At 40.2% G+C, this 16,264-nt stretch overlaps 1 protein-coding gene across 7 annotated transcripts in view; it reads right to left on the reverse strand.

Moving 5' to 3' along the window:
- dtna (dystrobrevin, alpha) overlaps positions 1-16,264 on the reverse strand; it is a 61,373-nt gene that overhangs the window by 15,590 nt on the left and 29,519 nt on the right. For 2 of the 7 annotated variants that reach the window (XM_061979331.2, XM_061979333.2), the window contains 12 exons: positions 16,192-16,264; positions 15,905-16,118; positions 15,628-15,713; positions 11,208-11,362; positions 11,016-11,121; positions 5,299-5,465; positions 5,030-5,154; positions 2,930-3,013; positions 2,740-2,775; positions 2,057-2,152; positions 392-473; positions 95-195 (listed from right to left, as the gene is read on the reverse strand). The exon at positions 16,192-16,264 is cut by the window's right edge and continues 8 nt beyond it. In XM_061979331.2, coding sequence (XP_061835315.1) covers positions 95-195; positions 392-473; positions 2,057-2,152; positions 2,740-2,775; positions 2,930-3,013; positions 5,030-5,154; positions 5,299-5,465; positions 11,016-11,121; positions 11,208-11,362; positions 15,628-15,713; positions 15,905-16,118; positions 16,192-16,264 — 1,325 coding nt within the window. Of the gene's footprint in view, positions 1-94; positions 196-391; positions 474-2,056; positions 2,153-2,739; positions 2,776-2,929; positions 3,014-5,029; positions 5,155-5,298; positions 5,466-11,015; positions 11,122-11,207; positions 11,363-15,627; positions 15,714-15,904; positions 16,119-16,191 lie in introns of those variants that run through there. The other 5 variants (XM_061979336.2, XM_061979337.2, XM_061979332.2 and 2 more) reach the window with 4 other exon arrangements.

Below are 16,264 nucleotides of genomic sequence, written 5' to 3' on the forward strand. Positions count from 1 at the left end.
TGTTACTAGTTAAAAATGTGCTTGAATATTGCCTTACAACTTGTTCAGCAGGAAGTTTATTGTAAAGCTGGCAATAAGAGTAACCTGTTTTTACCTGTTTTTACTCTCCAGCTCGGCGATGAGCTGCTTCTGCTGTTTGTTGCCATCCAGAGAGTACGGCAGGTCTGGGGGGACTCTCTGCTGCTGCTGCTGAGCCTGTTGGTAAAAGCACAGAGGCTCTGCGTAAACTCAATGTACCTTCTTCGCATGATGTCATCCTTATCTCACGTCTCGAGGGATGGGGATGGGGCTGGGGAACAAAATGCACTTGGAAAGGCCGAGGCTATTGAATCTGCCCTTCCTGTTTAGGCATCACCACTAATGTATAGTACAGTGCATAGATGTGTCTCACCGCAGCATCAGCAGCCAGGCGAGCGGCGTAGCGTGCGATGAGGCTGTGCTCCTCGTCTTGATGGTTGCTGCTCTCTAGCAAACTGATCAAGACAACAGAAAATAAAGACGGCATTGACACAATGTACAAACTGCAAGGTATTGAAGCACTGTTGCATTATTAACCACACACGCACGCACGCACACGCACACACACTGTGTTTGTTCTATAATTCAATATGGTTGCCGACATAATAGTGTACATTACAGTCACTGTCTGAGTCACTATGGCATCAATGGTACAATCAACCACGAAGTAGACAGCTGAGGCCCAGTTTCCCGAGGGAGGGTTTAATGCTCTGCTTCACGGTGTCACAGTACATGTTTCCCCTCAATGTACCGCAGCTTCCCAGTGCCGGCAGCACTCATGCAGGCCCAGACCATACCTATTATCTTGGTACTTGCGTTGCTGGATGTTAAGACCGTAATGGCTGTGTTGACTAATTTTCAGTGCGTAGTAATTCTATACAAGCTGTACATTGACTACTCTAAAGTACAGCGGTACCCCAATTTTCGAACGTCCCACTTTTCGTAGGATTATCGTCAAGGCTTGCCCCAGTTTACACCGTCCCAGTTGTTTTTGTGGCCAAATATTGCTATTTTGTGGTCGTATTTCCGGTGTCTGGAACAGATGTAAAGTTCACATTTGAATGACAATAAAAAGGAAGTCTAAGTCTAAGTCTAAGATGAGTTGGATGTACGTGATTTCTTATGAGAAACAATGCTCAGTTTACGTACGATACAGTCTTCGTCTGACCTTATGGAACAGATTACTAACAAAAAACCGAGGTACCGCTCCATATCCAGGTTTACTTTCACAGTATTGTCCTTTGAGACAATACACTGCAATTACAAAACCCAAAACCAGTGACGTTGCCACATTGTGTAAATCGTAAATAAAAACAGAATACAATGATTTGCGAATCCTTTTCAACCTATATTCAATTGGTGAACTTTGTTATTTTTTGCAAATATTAGCTCATTTGGATTTTGATGCCTGCAACATGTTTCAAAAAGCTGGCACAAATGGCAAAAAAGACTGAGAATGTTGAGGAATACTCATCAAACACTTATTTGGAACATCCCACAGGTGAACAGACTAATTGGGAACGGGTGTGTGCCATGATTTGGTATAAAAGCAGCTTCCGTGAAATGCTAAGTCATTCACAAACAAGGACGGGGCGAGGGTCACCACTTTGTGAACAAATGCGTGAGCAAATTGTCCAACAGTTTAAGAACAACATTTCTCAACAAGCTATTGCAAGGAATTTAGGGATTTCACCATCTACGGTCCGTAATATCATCAAAAGGTTCAGAGAATCTGGAGAAATCACTGCACGTAAGCGATGATAGTACGGACCTTCGATTTGCAGAAAAAAAATTAAGTTCCTCAGTTCGAACCAATATTTTGTCTTTGCAGTCTTTTCAATTGAATATAAGTTGAAAAGGATTTGCAAATCATTGTATTCTCTTTTTATTTACGAATTACACAATGTGCCAACTTCACTGGTTTTGGGTTATGTAGAATGCTAAAATAAACGACACTTTAAAAATGGCAATGAAAGTATGCATGCAGGGGTTTTGACACGGTGAGGTTTTTGGGGAGGGGGGGTCCACACCCACTAACCGTGTTTTAGGGTTGTTTCGAAGTAGTTTCACATACAGCCCAATGAGAATGTGCTCGTCTGCGAGTCTGTCCACCGCATCCAGGTTGCAGTGTAAGCTGGACGCGGTTTATAACAAAAGCAAATCAATAGAAAACAAGATGACATTACATAGGTGACAGAAGGAGGAAGAACAGAAGGGGGTGAGGCAGACGGATGAGGAAAAAAACCACAACAAAAGAGATTTAAGGAGGCGCTTGAAATGCAGCCGTTCACGGGTGAGTGGAGAGGAACAAGGCTAGATTATGTTGGGAGCGCCACTGCTGATGAAGGCCTGAAGCACAATTAAAGACATGCAAAAAACACTACAGCTTACAGGAGTATCCACTTCCTGTTCTGTTAATACAACTACTGTACGAGTCAAGACAATATTTGCAATGTAAAGCTAAACTAACCAAGCATGTGGTTTAATTTGATACTGCAAGCATTTAGCTAACAGAAAATGTGAGAAGATTTAAGGCCGCAGGTGTACATTATGAAGCCTCCTCCGTTTCAGGTTTTGCAAACATGCATGCTCATGACCTGTTATCATTATTCCCTCTTAATATTCGCCACCATCAGAGGAGGCACACTCCGCTCCAGCTATCGACCACATTAGCATGCGTTGTAGCATCCTCACACAAGCACACCTGTGTCACTTGCTTACCCTCTGCCTTTCAACAGATGTTCAACATCCTGACTCCTGCCGTAAGGCAAACTAAGTGAGTGCATTCAATATAGAAGGGAACCGATGCAGTAACACACACAAAATGGTTCATGGTCTGCTTGGGAACCACGGTCAAGCTGGAAAAAAAAAAAAAAAAAAAAAATCCAGGACATCGATTGTGTGTACTGACTTTTTGGTGGAGTACGGGTTCCCTGATGTAGGCATGGAGTTGGAAAATGAGTATTCACTGGAGACGTTCATGGGTCTTGGTGGCCTATTGGGAGAGCAAAAGTGTTTTCTATCATCAACATATGAGCGCATGAGAATAATCAACATGCTAATATACATATAACACAAACGTGCGATGGAGATGCAAACCAAGCAACTAACAGCTGCTAGCAGTACACAGGAGTGTGGGTGAGTGGTGGGCGATGATAAACCATTAGAACAAAAAGTGATTCAATGGGACACATTTTGGAACGTGTTAAAGAATCAGAGGAACACTTACCACGTATCTCTAGGGGGAGGGAAGTCAAGGATAAAGAGAAACAAAATGACAAAGAAAAAATCATGTCTTTTAACTGAGGCAGCACAGAAATAACTTGAAATATTAGATTACTATTGTTCTTCTCTAAATAAATGTTACTAGTGTTCTCACAGGAATGATGTAAAATAATATGGGCTCATTTTTCAATGTTACAGTCCACTTGCATTGGGATTAAGTGAAGTGAAGTGAATTATATTTATATAGCGCTTTTTCTCTAGTGACTCAAAGCACTTTACATAGTGAAACCCAATATCTAAGTTACATTTAAACCAGTGTGGGTGGCACTGGGAGCAGGTGGGTAAAGTGTCTTGCCCAAGGACACAACGGCAGTGACTAGGATGGCGGAAGCGGGGATCGAACCTGCAACCCTCAAGTTGCTGGCACGGCCACTCTACCAACCGAGCTATACCGCCCCAACTGCACCATTAAGTGGTGCAGTTGCCAACAAGTTCAAGAAGATGGAGCAGGAAAGAAAATACTTTGCACTCTAATGCCGCTTAAGTCCAATTAAAGCTTCTATTCAATTACCGCCAAGTCTTCTGGTCTACAAAAAAAGTTAAAGTCAAAGTACGACTGATAGTCACACACACACTAGGCGTGGTGAAATTACCCTCTGTATTTGACTCATCCCCTTGTTCCACCCCCTGGGAGGTGTGGGGAGCAGTGAGCAGCAGCGGTGGCCGCGCTCGGGAATCATTTTGGTGATTTAACCCCCAATTCCAACCTTTGATGCTGAGTGGGTAGGTAAGGGGTCCTATTTTTATAGTCTTTGGTATGACTCGGCCGGGGTTTAAACTCACGACCTACCGATCTCAGGGCGGACACTCTAACCACAAGGCCACTGAGCAGGCTAAAAGGACCTAAAAGTATCTTATTAATGGCTATAGTCAATTTTCACTTGTAGTTGTTTTTTTTATTAACTCCACAAGATGGCAGTACCGTGAGCGGTCAGCATTCCGCAGCTGTATTCACCTCTGCATGCACTTTAAAATGTTGACTGCACTACTCGGCTGTTGTGTGTTTTGCTCCTTAGGGGTATTTTAAAGTGTTATGTGTTGTGCAATATCCTTCTGAGAACTAGCGTCCTCTGTAGTGGACATTTGTTTTTGGTCTTTTTCTTTTGTCAGAGTTAAACAGTTCGAAGATGAAATCCCTGCTATGCAAAAACAGCACAAACGTGCACTGCAGAGGACATCAGTTTTGGAAGAGATAAACCTGAGAGGCATTTTTTCATTTGCACTTTCTCATGCACTCCAAATGATAGAGTGTTTTTTTGAATGAGTTGTTTGAGTATGCGGTCAGTATGCACATAACAGGGGTTAAGAGTTTGGCTTTGGGAATGAAAGCTGCTCAAGTCTCTCCACTAATGTGTGCGTGTGTGTGCGTGTGTGTGTGTGTGTGTGTGTGTGTGTGTGTGTGTGTGTGCGCGCACTACAAAGTCAACTTTTGCGCCAAATGCCTTCAAAAATGTATTTAATCACCTTAAGCTCAACTGTACTTTATAGGTTTTCTGCCTAAATTCTCGTGGGAAACCCTTTATCGAGCTATTTTACTCGGGGCCGCGACCTCAGACACAAAAGCTGAAGTGACGGCGACAGTGGCTACATTGTCGTAGATTGCAATCACTCCCAGCACTGTAATTAAGCCTCATTGATTAGCTGAACCTGCAAGATTAACTGGAAACACTTAGAGGAGTCAGCGGTTTGAACATATCAACAGTGGGGGGGGGGGAGAAGAACATACACTATATGCGCAAGGTTGAGAGGTTTCTCTGGCATTTCGGGGAACATGGGGTGAAGAGGCTCTCTGCTGGATGCACAGCTTAGCGACTTGCTGAGGGCATGGGACAGCTTCTTGGCGGGGGATTTCTAAAAGAGGGGGAACAAAACACGGCTTGAACGCGACCAACAGCATCCTTACGTCACGGTGAAGCCGAGCGAAAATAGCCACATTGACTGGTCCGGCTGCAGACACACCTCCCTCCCTTCCTCCTCTCCCCCGCCCCTTCTTACCCATGATGTATACTCCTTCATTTGATGCTGGTTGCTATGGGAACCGCTGGCATGCCCCCTCCAGAAGCAGTCCTGACAGAGCTGGTAATTATGACATTGCTGGCAGCGGTAGCGGAAGCCCATCATACTCTCAGTATGGCAGTAGGAGCATTCGACCGGGTGAAAGACTGCGGGGGGGAGGGGTCACACACACACACATTCATAAACAGATGTGGCATGAATAAACACAGATATTTTGCAAATGACAGCAAGGAGACAACTCTGATGCTGGCAAATGCACTCCAAAAATGGCAAAAGGCCCGTTTGGGTCATCCCACTGAAGGCCCTCAACATGAGGGAAGAGAATTAAGGCAGTGTTTTGATACATTTGGCTATGGTTCACTTTTCTTTACACTTGTATTTCAATTTAAAATTTGAATATAATTATTTGATTAGGACAATGCATATTGATCAACATATGAGCAAAGCATCACAGTAAATATGCCAGAATTAGCTACAATAGCTCAATTTCATCTGTTGTCCTAAGGCAGGTGCCATAAAAGTACACATTTACAGACAATAGCACACACATTTACTTGTATGACTAGTAAAGGCTTTATTCTGCTACAGCATAGTTGCTATACAGCCTAAGTGTCAAAGTCAAGGCCCGCGACCAGATCCGGCCAATTATCTATGGCCCCCGGGATGATATTTGATTAGTATTAGAACCAAGCCACAGCTGCCTGCAGCTGTTTTGCACGCACCAATACTCCATCAGTGTTGGTGCTAGGAATTTTCAAAATGGGGTCCTAGAGACCTCATCAAGTCATAAAAATGGGGTCCCACAGTAAATTTTTGAGGTCCCACTTTTTTGTAACCGTTTCGTTTTGAAAACAAATGATAAATGTATGCATTATCCTGTTATATCTCACATTCTATATTGTGTTTTGGAAAAAGGTTGTCATAAACGTTTCTTAATTCATTAAAAAAAATAATACAAAATAAAAAAAATGTTATGCATATGTGAATTTTTTCATTTATTTTTTTTTCCCTCTCTGTCTTTTTTTTTTCCTCTTTCTATCCCCTCCTGCACCAAATGATAATATAAATACATTTAATATAGTCAAATACAAATAAGGCAACAAGAGAAGTATCCTACACTTCTCTTTTGTAAAGTAAATCTGAACAACCGACATGGGCATCTACATCAACTATATGATTTGCCTAAAAAGCTGGACAGGACACACAAAAAAAAAAAAAAAAAAAGAATTTATTCATTTATAACATTCATTCACTTTTTTCTTTCCTTCATGTACTGCTGCCGGTATTTTTTTTCTATATTTTTATTGTAATATTTTCAGAATGTGTTTGTTCTATTTTTGGCCAAAGTAAGACAAAGAAAACAATCTGAAGTTGTCTTTATTTGTTTGTTTTAATGCCATGATTTTAATAGTCCGGCCCGTGTGCACAGATATTCCTCCATGCGGCCCTTGAGCTAAAATGAGTTTCACACCCCTGCTATACAGCGTAGTCGCAATAGCGTTAAGGCTGGATGATTATGGCAAAAATAATAATTATTATTATTTTGATTGATATTGAAATCACGATTAATAACACGATTACTCATTCATTTGAAAACATTAGTATTTATTGTACCACCAAAACTCAACTTTAAATATAATTCAAAAGAACAACGGATATAAATTATCGACAAATAAACAGCAACAAGTACAATTATAATAATCGTAACAAAACAAATCAAAATAACGGCATGACTTGCAATTTTCTGCCAAATTGCTAGGGGCAGTGTTTTGCTGAAAGTTAGTAACCACAGCTTTTTAGCTAACTGTATAGTAGTAGCGAACAATGGTGACTCAAGCGACATCCAATACTATTGTATTTTTGACAATTTCCCTCCATGAATTGTTGTACATCTGTCAATCCTTATAATGAAGCGAATGAGTATTATATGAATGTTTTTTGGTTTTTTTTAAGGGAGAAAAAAAGCCTGATCATTAACAGCTCTACGGTTGACGCAAAGTTACGTTTTTTTTTGTAGGCGCACATCAAGCTTCGCCACAGGGTATGGAGTGAGAGGAGTCAGCTTATTATAATGAATGAAGCCTTAAAGGGGAACTGCACTTTTTTTTATTTTATATTGCCTATCGTTCACCATCATTATGAGAGACATGACGATGGATGTTATATCTATTTTTTGCATTGTAAATATTAAATAAATGCAATCAAAAGTTTGTTTACAATGGAGCCTATTGGAGCCGCGCAATTCCGGCCTTAAAAAAAATGCAAACACCTCCATTAGGATTTTATATACATGATGTAAGTATATATGTAATGTAGTAACAGGCACATTTATAATAACATTTAATATTTGTGTTATTTTAATCATTTTAAGCATATGTGGATCATTAGTTTAAAAAACGCATCACGTTCGCTTTTTTTTTTTTTTTTATTCATCACTGATTATTACTCACTGCAGACTTTATGAAAGCCAACAAACATAATAAAGCATCACTTACTGTACAATGTCTGCTGTCATTACAATGCCGACTGATAGGATGTTCATATATTCCCATTTAGGTGAAGAATGACTCATAATTCCCACAAAGAAAAAGGGGTGGGGAAACAGGGGGCACAAGCAGTTTTTTCGTGTCGTCAGTTTCGGGTCCTAAATGGCTATCAAAGTGTACCAACTTGTCGGAATACCTACTCAGACATCTCATGTCCAGGTGAGATGCATTATTTATGATCTAGAATTAACTTACAGGGAGCAAGGAAGCAGCAGACCACTTGATGATGTAAACATAGGCACGTACTGGAGTGATCACGGTGCCGCTTAAAATAGTTTATCTGCGTTAGCGCTTATAATAACAATATCACTAATACTTGGTTAATATTCAAATCCCAAAATGTAAATGGAGTATTATTGGCGGTTTTTGATTGGTTATTTATTGGATTTAATGGGCAAAATAGAGGAGCTCCCAATGGCTTAGCTGTAATCCATCCGTCGCCATGTCTTTCATAATGATTGTGAATGTTAGGCAAAATTCCCCAAAAAAGTGCAGTTCCTCTTTAAAGGGTTTATATTGAGATTTATTTTCTTCATCTAAAACACGTCCTTGTGGTCTACATAACAGGAAATGGTTGTGCTTTGGTCAACATTGTGCAAAAATGATGTTTTACAGACCATTTTCAAGCCGCTTTTTGACTGTCTCTTCAGAATGCGCCGTTTTATGGGCGGTCTTATTTACGTGCCGAAATCCTCCAGGCCAAGCCCCTTCGACTATGTCTCCACCCCATTGGCCATGTTGTGGTTTTTAGCGCGCCCATATCAAGTTTACTAACAGATAGAAGTTAGAATGACAATGTATGCTACTTTTTATTAGAGATGGCAACAGGATGTATGCATGTGCATGTACGAGCCAGTCTGCCCAGTGCCCCACAACAACTTATTGACGGCAACTTTGCAAAACTCTATGTATGGAGATATCTGCTGACGCACACTAAGGAAAAATACGTCACAGTCGTTTGGAGCAAGTTTGAAAGAAGGCAATATTTCCCTTGTGGATCAATAAAGTTTGTCTAAGTCTATTGTTTTATTAATATCTGCGCCATGCCTCCATGTTTTATTTTCAAATTATTTGGACCTATGTAGATTCCAAATACACAAAAACAGGTACCAACTGGTAAGAAAAGTTTGTTTTGCATAATGGGAAGCCCTTAAAAATGACACCTTCTGCAGCTGTTTGTTTTTACATCTTACCGTTAAAAACGGCTGCCTTATTTTTACACTTGTATTATTTATTGGCTGTTTAAAACTGGGGATTTCAAATGGTGAAGTAAGCGTCCTTTAGCTGGTGCAACAGCCTGAGATATTCAACACTGCTAAGCTGAACTTTTGTTCGAGAAGTGGTGCCTAAATGTTTTGCCTCCAAAGGCCAAAATGAAAATGTGTCAATGGGCCAATCACAGCGATTGTAAGCCTACAGCAGCACTAAGAATGAGGAGTTAGGCCTCAAACCGCTATTTATAAAGGTAGTAGGGATCATGCAAAAATGGCTACTAGTTGCGGACATGCAATCAATGATTGCGTGAGCTTGAAAGAGAGATTTGTGTTAAAAGCTAAATTATTAAATTGTTCCGACAGCGCACTAGAAAAAAGTCTAGGGTGTGAGAAAAGGAGAGGGCAATTCTTATAGACAAACAATATTTTCAGCAGCAGGAGAGGAAGGAGCACCCTTTGTCACACATAGAATGTTAAACATTTTAAGAGGCATAAAAACGGTTTGAGTTTATTTCGAACAAGCTTGGTATAGTACGGGGGTCAGCAACCCGCGGCTCCAGACCTCTTTCAGAGATGTGTGAAAATGGAAAAAGATGAAGAAAAAAAAAATTGTTTGTTTTAATATATTTTCTGTAAGAGAACAAACCTGACACAAACCTTCCTAATTTTTAGAAATCCCATTGTTTATGTTATACATGCTTCACTGATGAGAGTATTTGGCAAGCACCGTTTTGTCCTACTAAGTTCAGCGATCATTGAACTCATCATAGTTTGTTTACATGTACAACTTTCTCCGATGTTGCCACAGAAAGACGTGTTTTATGCCACTCCTTTGTCTCCTTTTGTCCACCAAACGTGTTATGCTGTACGTGAATGCACAAAGGTGAGCTTTGTTGATTTTATTGATTTGCTGGAGTGCTAATCAGGCATATTTGGTCAATCCAAAGTTCAAGCTAATCGATGCGAACATGCTATTTAGGCTAGCTGTATGTTCACATTGCATCAGTATGCCTCGTTTGTAGGTATATTTGAGCTAATTTAATTTCCTTTACTTATGTCCTCTGTGTATTTGATTTATATTTGCATGTCTCATGACACATTATTTGTATGTAACATTGGCTGCATTTTTAATAGTTGTTTGTGTGCCATGCTGTTCCAGACCACAGCAAACGTTACCCAGCTTGCAAAGAGTGTAATAAATCCATTAGAAAAAGACAACCAGCCGCTTCCTGAAACTTGGACACACATCTATAGCTCTGGCCAATCTGAGCCAGTCATTTCTAGAAGTTATCTCATCCTGTGAGAAGCCTCCATTTTACTAATGATTTCCAATGTTGCAAAAATGTGTAGAATAAAAATTAAAATACAACATTTCTGTTAACGAAGATTTGCGTCAGCCTTTGATAGTAGGCTAATATAGACACTTACATTGGTGTCTATGCATTGGTGGTTCAGTGGTAGAATTCTCGCCTGGCGGGAGGCCCGGGTTCGATTCCCGGCCAATGCAACATACTTTACCATGAATTGATTAACGTGGACCCCGACTTAAACAAGTTGAAAAACGTATTCGGGTGTTACCATTTAGTGGTCAATTGTACGGAATATGTACTGTACTGTGCAATCTACTAATAAAAGTCTCAATAAAAACATCATGTGTTGTCTTCATTATAACACTTATATAAGGCTTTTAATTTGTTGCGTCTCCAGACAGATTTTTTCTGTGTATTTTTGGTCCAATATGACTCTTTCAACATTTTGGGTTGCCGACCCATGGTTTAGTAGGAACGTCAGGTTGTAGGGGGCCACAGTTTGACACTGGAATAGATCATTTCATTATTCTTGCTGCAAAAAAAATTGTTAAGTTGACCAGCATCCTCCCTGAACAAATTGTATTCAACCTTAGAGATACTGTACGCTGTGTTGTTGCGCTGCTTACCGTTTTCTACGTTGGTGAGCCGGTGCATGAGCGGTAACCACACCAGACACTGAGGAGGCGGGTCTGACATCAACGTGTCCAAGAAAGTGTTGAGGGAGACCTTCTTCTGCCCGAATCAGATATCCAGCGAGGTTTGAGTGCGAGAAAAAGCACACGCACACACAGTACATGTCGTGATTAATGGACCCTCACCTGCTGCGCGAAACAGCTTTTGGCAGCTTGCTCCGTGTATCTAAACGACGGACCCTCAAAGACGGCCATGGGTAGCTTGAGAACCTCCCTCAGGAACTGGTCAAACTGCGAATACGCCATGATTCCTGCCGAATCCGATATCTGTGAAAAAATGTCTGAAAAAGAGGTGGTGGAGAAGGGGGGGTAATTCATCACACGAGTGAATCAAACTAATTGTCAGCTTGCAACGCAAGTCTGGCTAATTACAACATCACACAATGCAATTATCCCACTTATTTGTGAAAACAAATCAAAGACTGGCAGCTGTTACACACTGTTTTTGGTACACAACAAACAGCCTATCTTTTACTCTACCAGCTAATGCTACATGTGCACATCGGTAATGGTTTTAGTTTATTTTGAACATGCATACAAGGTTAGATTGAAGTGTGTCTAATTCAACATGTCCGAAAAGATGTATAGAGCTTAATACATTTGATCCCACTCACTACTTCATTGATGTACCATAGAAAATACTGTTGAATTGTGTTAAATATGTCCCAATCACCAGGACAACATTTTAAAGGTTAAACGAGGGATGCGTGGTAGTAGACGACCAACATGTAAACCACCATTTTCTGGATTTTTGTCATGCATTCCAAAACACAAGTGGATGAAATCAACCCTTTGACAAAATAATTTCAATAAATAATAAAGTCTAATAAATACACGTATAATGAAAAAATAATGGTAGAAAATAAAAGCACAGCATATAATTTTGTAACTGGCAAAAGTGGTGAAATGTGCTCAAAGGTGGGGGGTATCAATCCAATATTGATATCGGATATCAGTCCAATATCATAAAATAAACAAGCATCAAACAAGTATATCCGTCATAAGCTCTGATACAAGCAGTACTGCAGTGTGTTTTCTTGTGCAAAGCTGCACAGCCAGTTAACATCTAAATATATTCCAATAAGCACACAAGGTTGGTTTTTTCTTCTGTTTTAGTCAAATAATTTACAAAACATGGTAGGCTAAGGGCTACTAGGAGCTTCCAGCTACACAGCAGCTAAACACACTATAGCCCACAAGGTAAACATACTTAATTTGTGTCCTTAATTTAACAATATTGCAGTCTAAAACACCACACCTGTCAATAGAAACATGTATCAAATAATTATAGTTGCATATTACTTACAGATACAACGCCTTCAAAGCAGAAGATATTAAATGGTAATCATGGTAAACTACCGACCGGTGTCCCACCTTCCCTTTATTTCGAAAATCCTCGAAAAAATTGTCGCACAGCAGCTAAATGAACACTTAGTGTCTAACAATCTCTGTGAACCTTTTCAATCCGGTTTCAGGGCAAATCACTCTACGGAGACAGCCCTTGCAAAAATGACTAATGATCTACTGCTAACGATGGATTCTGATGCGTCATCTATGTTGCTGCTTCTTGATCTTAGCGCTGCTTTCGATACCGTCGATCATAATACTTTATTAGAGCGTATCAAAACACGTATTGGTATGTCAGACTTAGCTTTGTCGTGGTTTAACTCTTATCTTACTGACAGGATGCAATGCGTCTCCCATAATAATGTGACCTCGGACTATGTTAAGGTAACGTGCGGAGTTCCTCAGGGTTCGGTTCTTGGCCCTGCACTCTTGACATCATACGCAAATACGGTGTTAGCTTTCATTGTTATGCTGATGACACCCAACTCTACATGCCCCTAAAGCTGACCAACACGCCGGATTGTAGTCAGCTGGAGGCGTGTCTTAATGAAATTAAACAATGGATGTCCGCTAACTTCTTGCAACTCAACGCCAAGAAAACGGAAATGCTGATTATCCGTCCTGCTAAACACCGACATTTATATAATAATACCACCTTAACATTTGACAACCAAACAATTACACAAGGCGAATCAGTAAAGAATCTGGGTATTATCTTCGACCCAACTCTCTCGTTTGAATCACACATTAAGAGTGTTAATAAAACGGCCTTCTTTCATCTCCGTAATATCGCTAAAATTCGTTCTATTTTATCCACTAGCGACGCTGAGATCATTATTCATGCGTTCGTTACGTCTCGTCTCGACTACTGTAACGTATTATTTTCGGGTCTCCCTATGTCTAGCATTAAAAGACTACAATTGGTACAAAATGCGGCTGCTAGACTTTTGACAAGAACAAGAAAGTTTGATCATATTACGCCTATACTGGCTCACCTGCACTGGCTTCCTGTGCACTTAAGATGTGACTTTAAGGTTTTACTACTTACGTATAAAATACTACACGGTCTAGCTCCGTCCTATCTTGTCGATTGCATTGTACCATATGTCCCGGCAAGAAATCTGCGTTCAAAGAACTCCGGCTTATTAGTGATTCCCAGAGCCCAAAAAAAGTCTGCGGGCTATAGAGCGTTTTCTATTCGGGCTCCAGTACTACGGAATGCCCTCCCGGTAACAATTAGAGATGCTACCTCAGTAGAAGCATTTAAGTCCCATCTTAAAACTCATTTGTATACTCTAGCCTTTAAATAGCCCCCCTGTTAGACCAGTTGATCTGCCGTTTCTTTTCTTTTCTCCTCTGCTCCCCTCTTCCTTGTGGAGGGGGGAGGGGGGGGGGGGGGGGGGGGGGCACAGGTCCGGTGGCCATGGATGAAGTGCTGGCTGTCCAGAGTCGGGACCCGGGGTGGACCGCTCGCCTGTGCATCGGCTGGGAACATCTCTGCGCTGCTGACCCGTCTCCGCTCGGGATGGTGTCCTGCTGGCCCCACTATGGACTGGACTCTTACTATTATGTTGGATCCACTATGGACTGGACTCTCACAATATTATGTCAGACCCACTCGACATCCATTGCTTTCGGTCTCCCCTAGAGGGGGGGGGGGTTACCCACATATGCGGTCGTCTCCAAGGTTTCTCATAGTCATTCACATCAACGTCCCACTGGGGTGAGTTTTTCCTTGCCCTTATGTGGGCTTTGTACCGCGGATGTCGTTGTGGCTTGTGCAGCCCTTTGAGACACTTGTGATTTAGGGCTATATAAATAAACATTGATTGATTGATTGAAATACTAAAAAAGTATTCAGTAACAAACGTGTCCGCATCATTCAACTTACTGCATCATGAGCTTAACTTAATAAAATATTGTTGCCACGAGGTGCCCACGAAAACAATTACCACTCCACTTCAATTTAAAGACAGCGTAAGTCCATTCCAGACAGTTAATAATAAATGATTTGGTATTTTCTATACCCACAATTTTTCTTCACATGAGACTTGGTGATTTTATTTATTTATGATGCCATAGCACTTTAATCACAATAATTTTATTGGTTTAGTAGGTATCATATTTTTTTTTGTTCTATAGTGTGCCTTTATACTGGTGATCGTTGTGTGTTTTTTTTTTAATGTTTCTATGTTTTATACGATTTGTGTTTGCTTGTTTCATTCTGTCTTGATGCTGAATTACAAATGTCTGCACAACTACCCGGTAGTTTACCTCCGGGTACCATTAAAGCACAGGTGCCACTTCATTTTATTTGGCCCTCGAAATCCTGGAAATATGTATCAAAGTACTGTAACATGTCTTACTAAATGTATTCTTTCTTTCTATTTTAGCAGGAAAAAAATACATGTACTCATAGCATTGCAAGTGTTGTTAACTTAAATATTGTTTAATTATGCAAAAATATATTATCAAACATTCAAACCATTTTATGAATACAAATAAATACTAATAATAATGAAAAAAAGCAAGTTATCCATCAAATTGAGCAATGTAAAAGTAGCAATAGATTCAATAGTAAAATTGTGAAATTTACTGTGTTTTTTACAGAATTTTTCTCTAAATGAAAAAACTGTTTTTTTAAATTGTAATAAACTATGGTGTCGTTTTGGCATTTATAGTAATACACCGAAAGATCTACAGGTGTTGATTTGCGGTAAAAACAAACAAAAAAAAAAACCTGGCAGCTCAGGTGCCAAAATTTTACTGTAAAAATGCTTTTAAAAAAAATAAAAAATTACATTAAAAAAACTAATGTAAATTTTACAGTAAAATTCTGGCAACTTTTTTTTACACCATAAAAACAGCAGTACTGTTTTTCCATTCACAGTAATATACACACACTTAAGGTAAAATTATTGCAATTTACCATATTTTTTTTTACATCTTAGTTAATAATATGCATAAAACATTGTGTAATAATAGTGTTCACTGTTAAAAGTGGCCCTCTGGGGCCAAACATAACTGGCCCTCAGTGAAAACGACTTTGACACCTCTGCATTAAAGAAACCTTGACTTTGAACTTGACTTTTCTAGCATTCCACACTACTAAATAATAAAAGTATGTAAGATTCATGCTGTTATAATATCGACTCAGGACAAGCTTTACAAAAAGTAAAAATGGGATTTTGTAGCTCACATCTTAATTTATCCAGAATTTTGCCTCCACAGAATGTTGCTAACGCCATCTTCACAACAAAGACCGATATCTTTCCATGTCCATCCCTAAATGAAGCAAATAAAAATGACATTCAGGTTACATATTTAGTTGTTTTAGCACACGCTGTGGAAGAAATAACATTATTTTGATTGAAATGTTCAAAAACACTGTTACAGCAAACATGTCCCTCCATTTTTCACACTGGATTCGCTCCCAAACCTCGGCTGACAACCGGCAAAGTGGCGGTGCGACTCACGGGTCATAGGCTGCCAGCAGGAAGTTGAGCAGCATGCTGATGGAGTGATCCACGTTAATTTGGTGAGTTGTGGGCATGCGTTTGTTGAGCTGGTACAGTACGGTGGAGAGCACCACTTCCAGGCGGGCCACGGGGAGCTCGGCGTTGACGTCCATGGTGTTGAGGCCGTTCTCTCTGAAGGCCTCGATGAGGTTCCAGATGTCGATCAAATGCACTGGAAAGCAAGCGTGAACAACACATATTGAAGCCTTCATGTTGGAGTGCTGAAGAGGATATTTTATACTCACAGTTGCATTTCTTCTGCACAAATCTGAGCTTGCAGGCTGTCCTGTATGTTGACAGACGTATGGAGTCCAAGTC

Source organism: Nerophis lumbriciformis, linkage group LG19 (assembly GCF_033978685.3).
Source record: "Nerophis lumbriciformis linkage group LG19, RoL_Nlum_v2.1, whole genome shotgun sequence".
NCBI lineage: Eukaryota > Metazoa > Chordata > Actinopteri > Syngnathiformes > Syngnathidae > Nerophis > Nerophis lumbriciformis.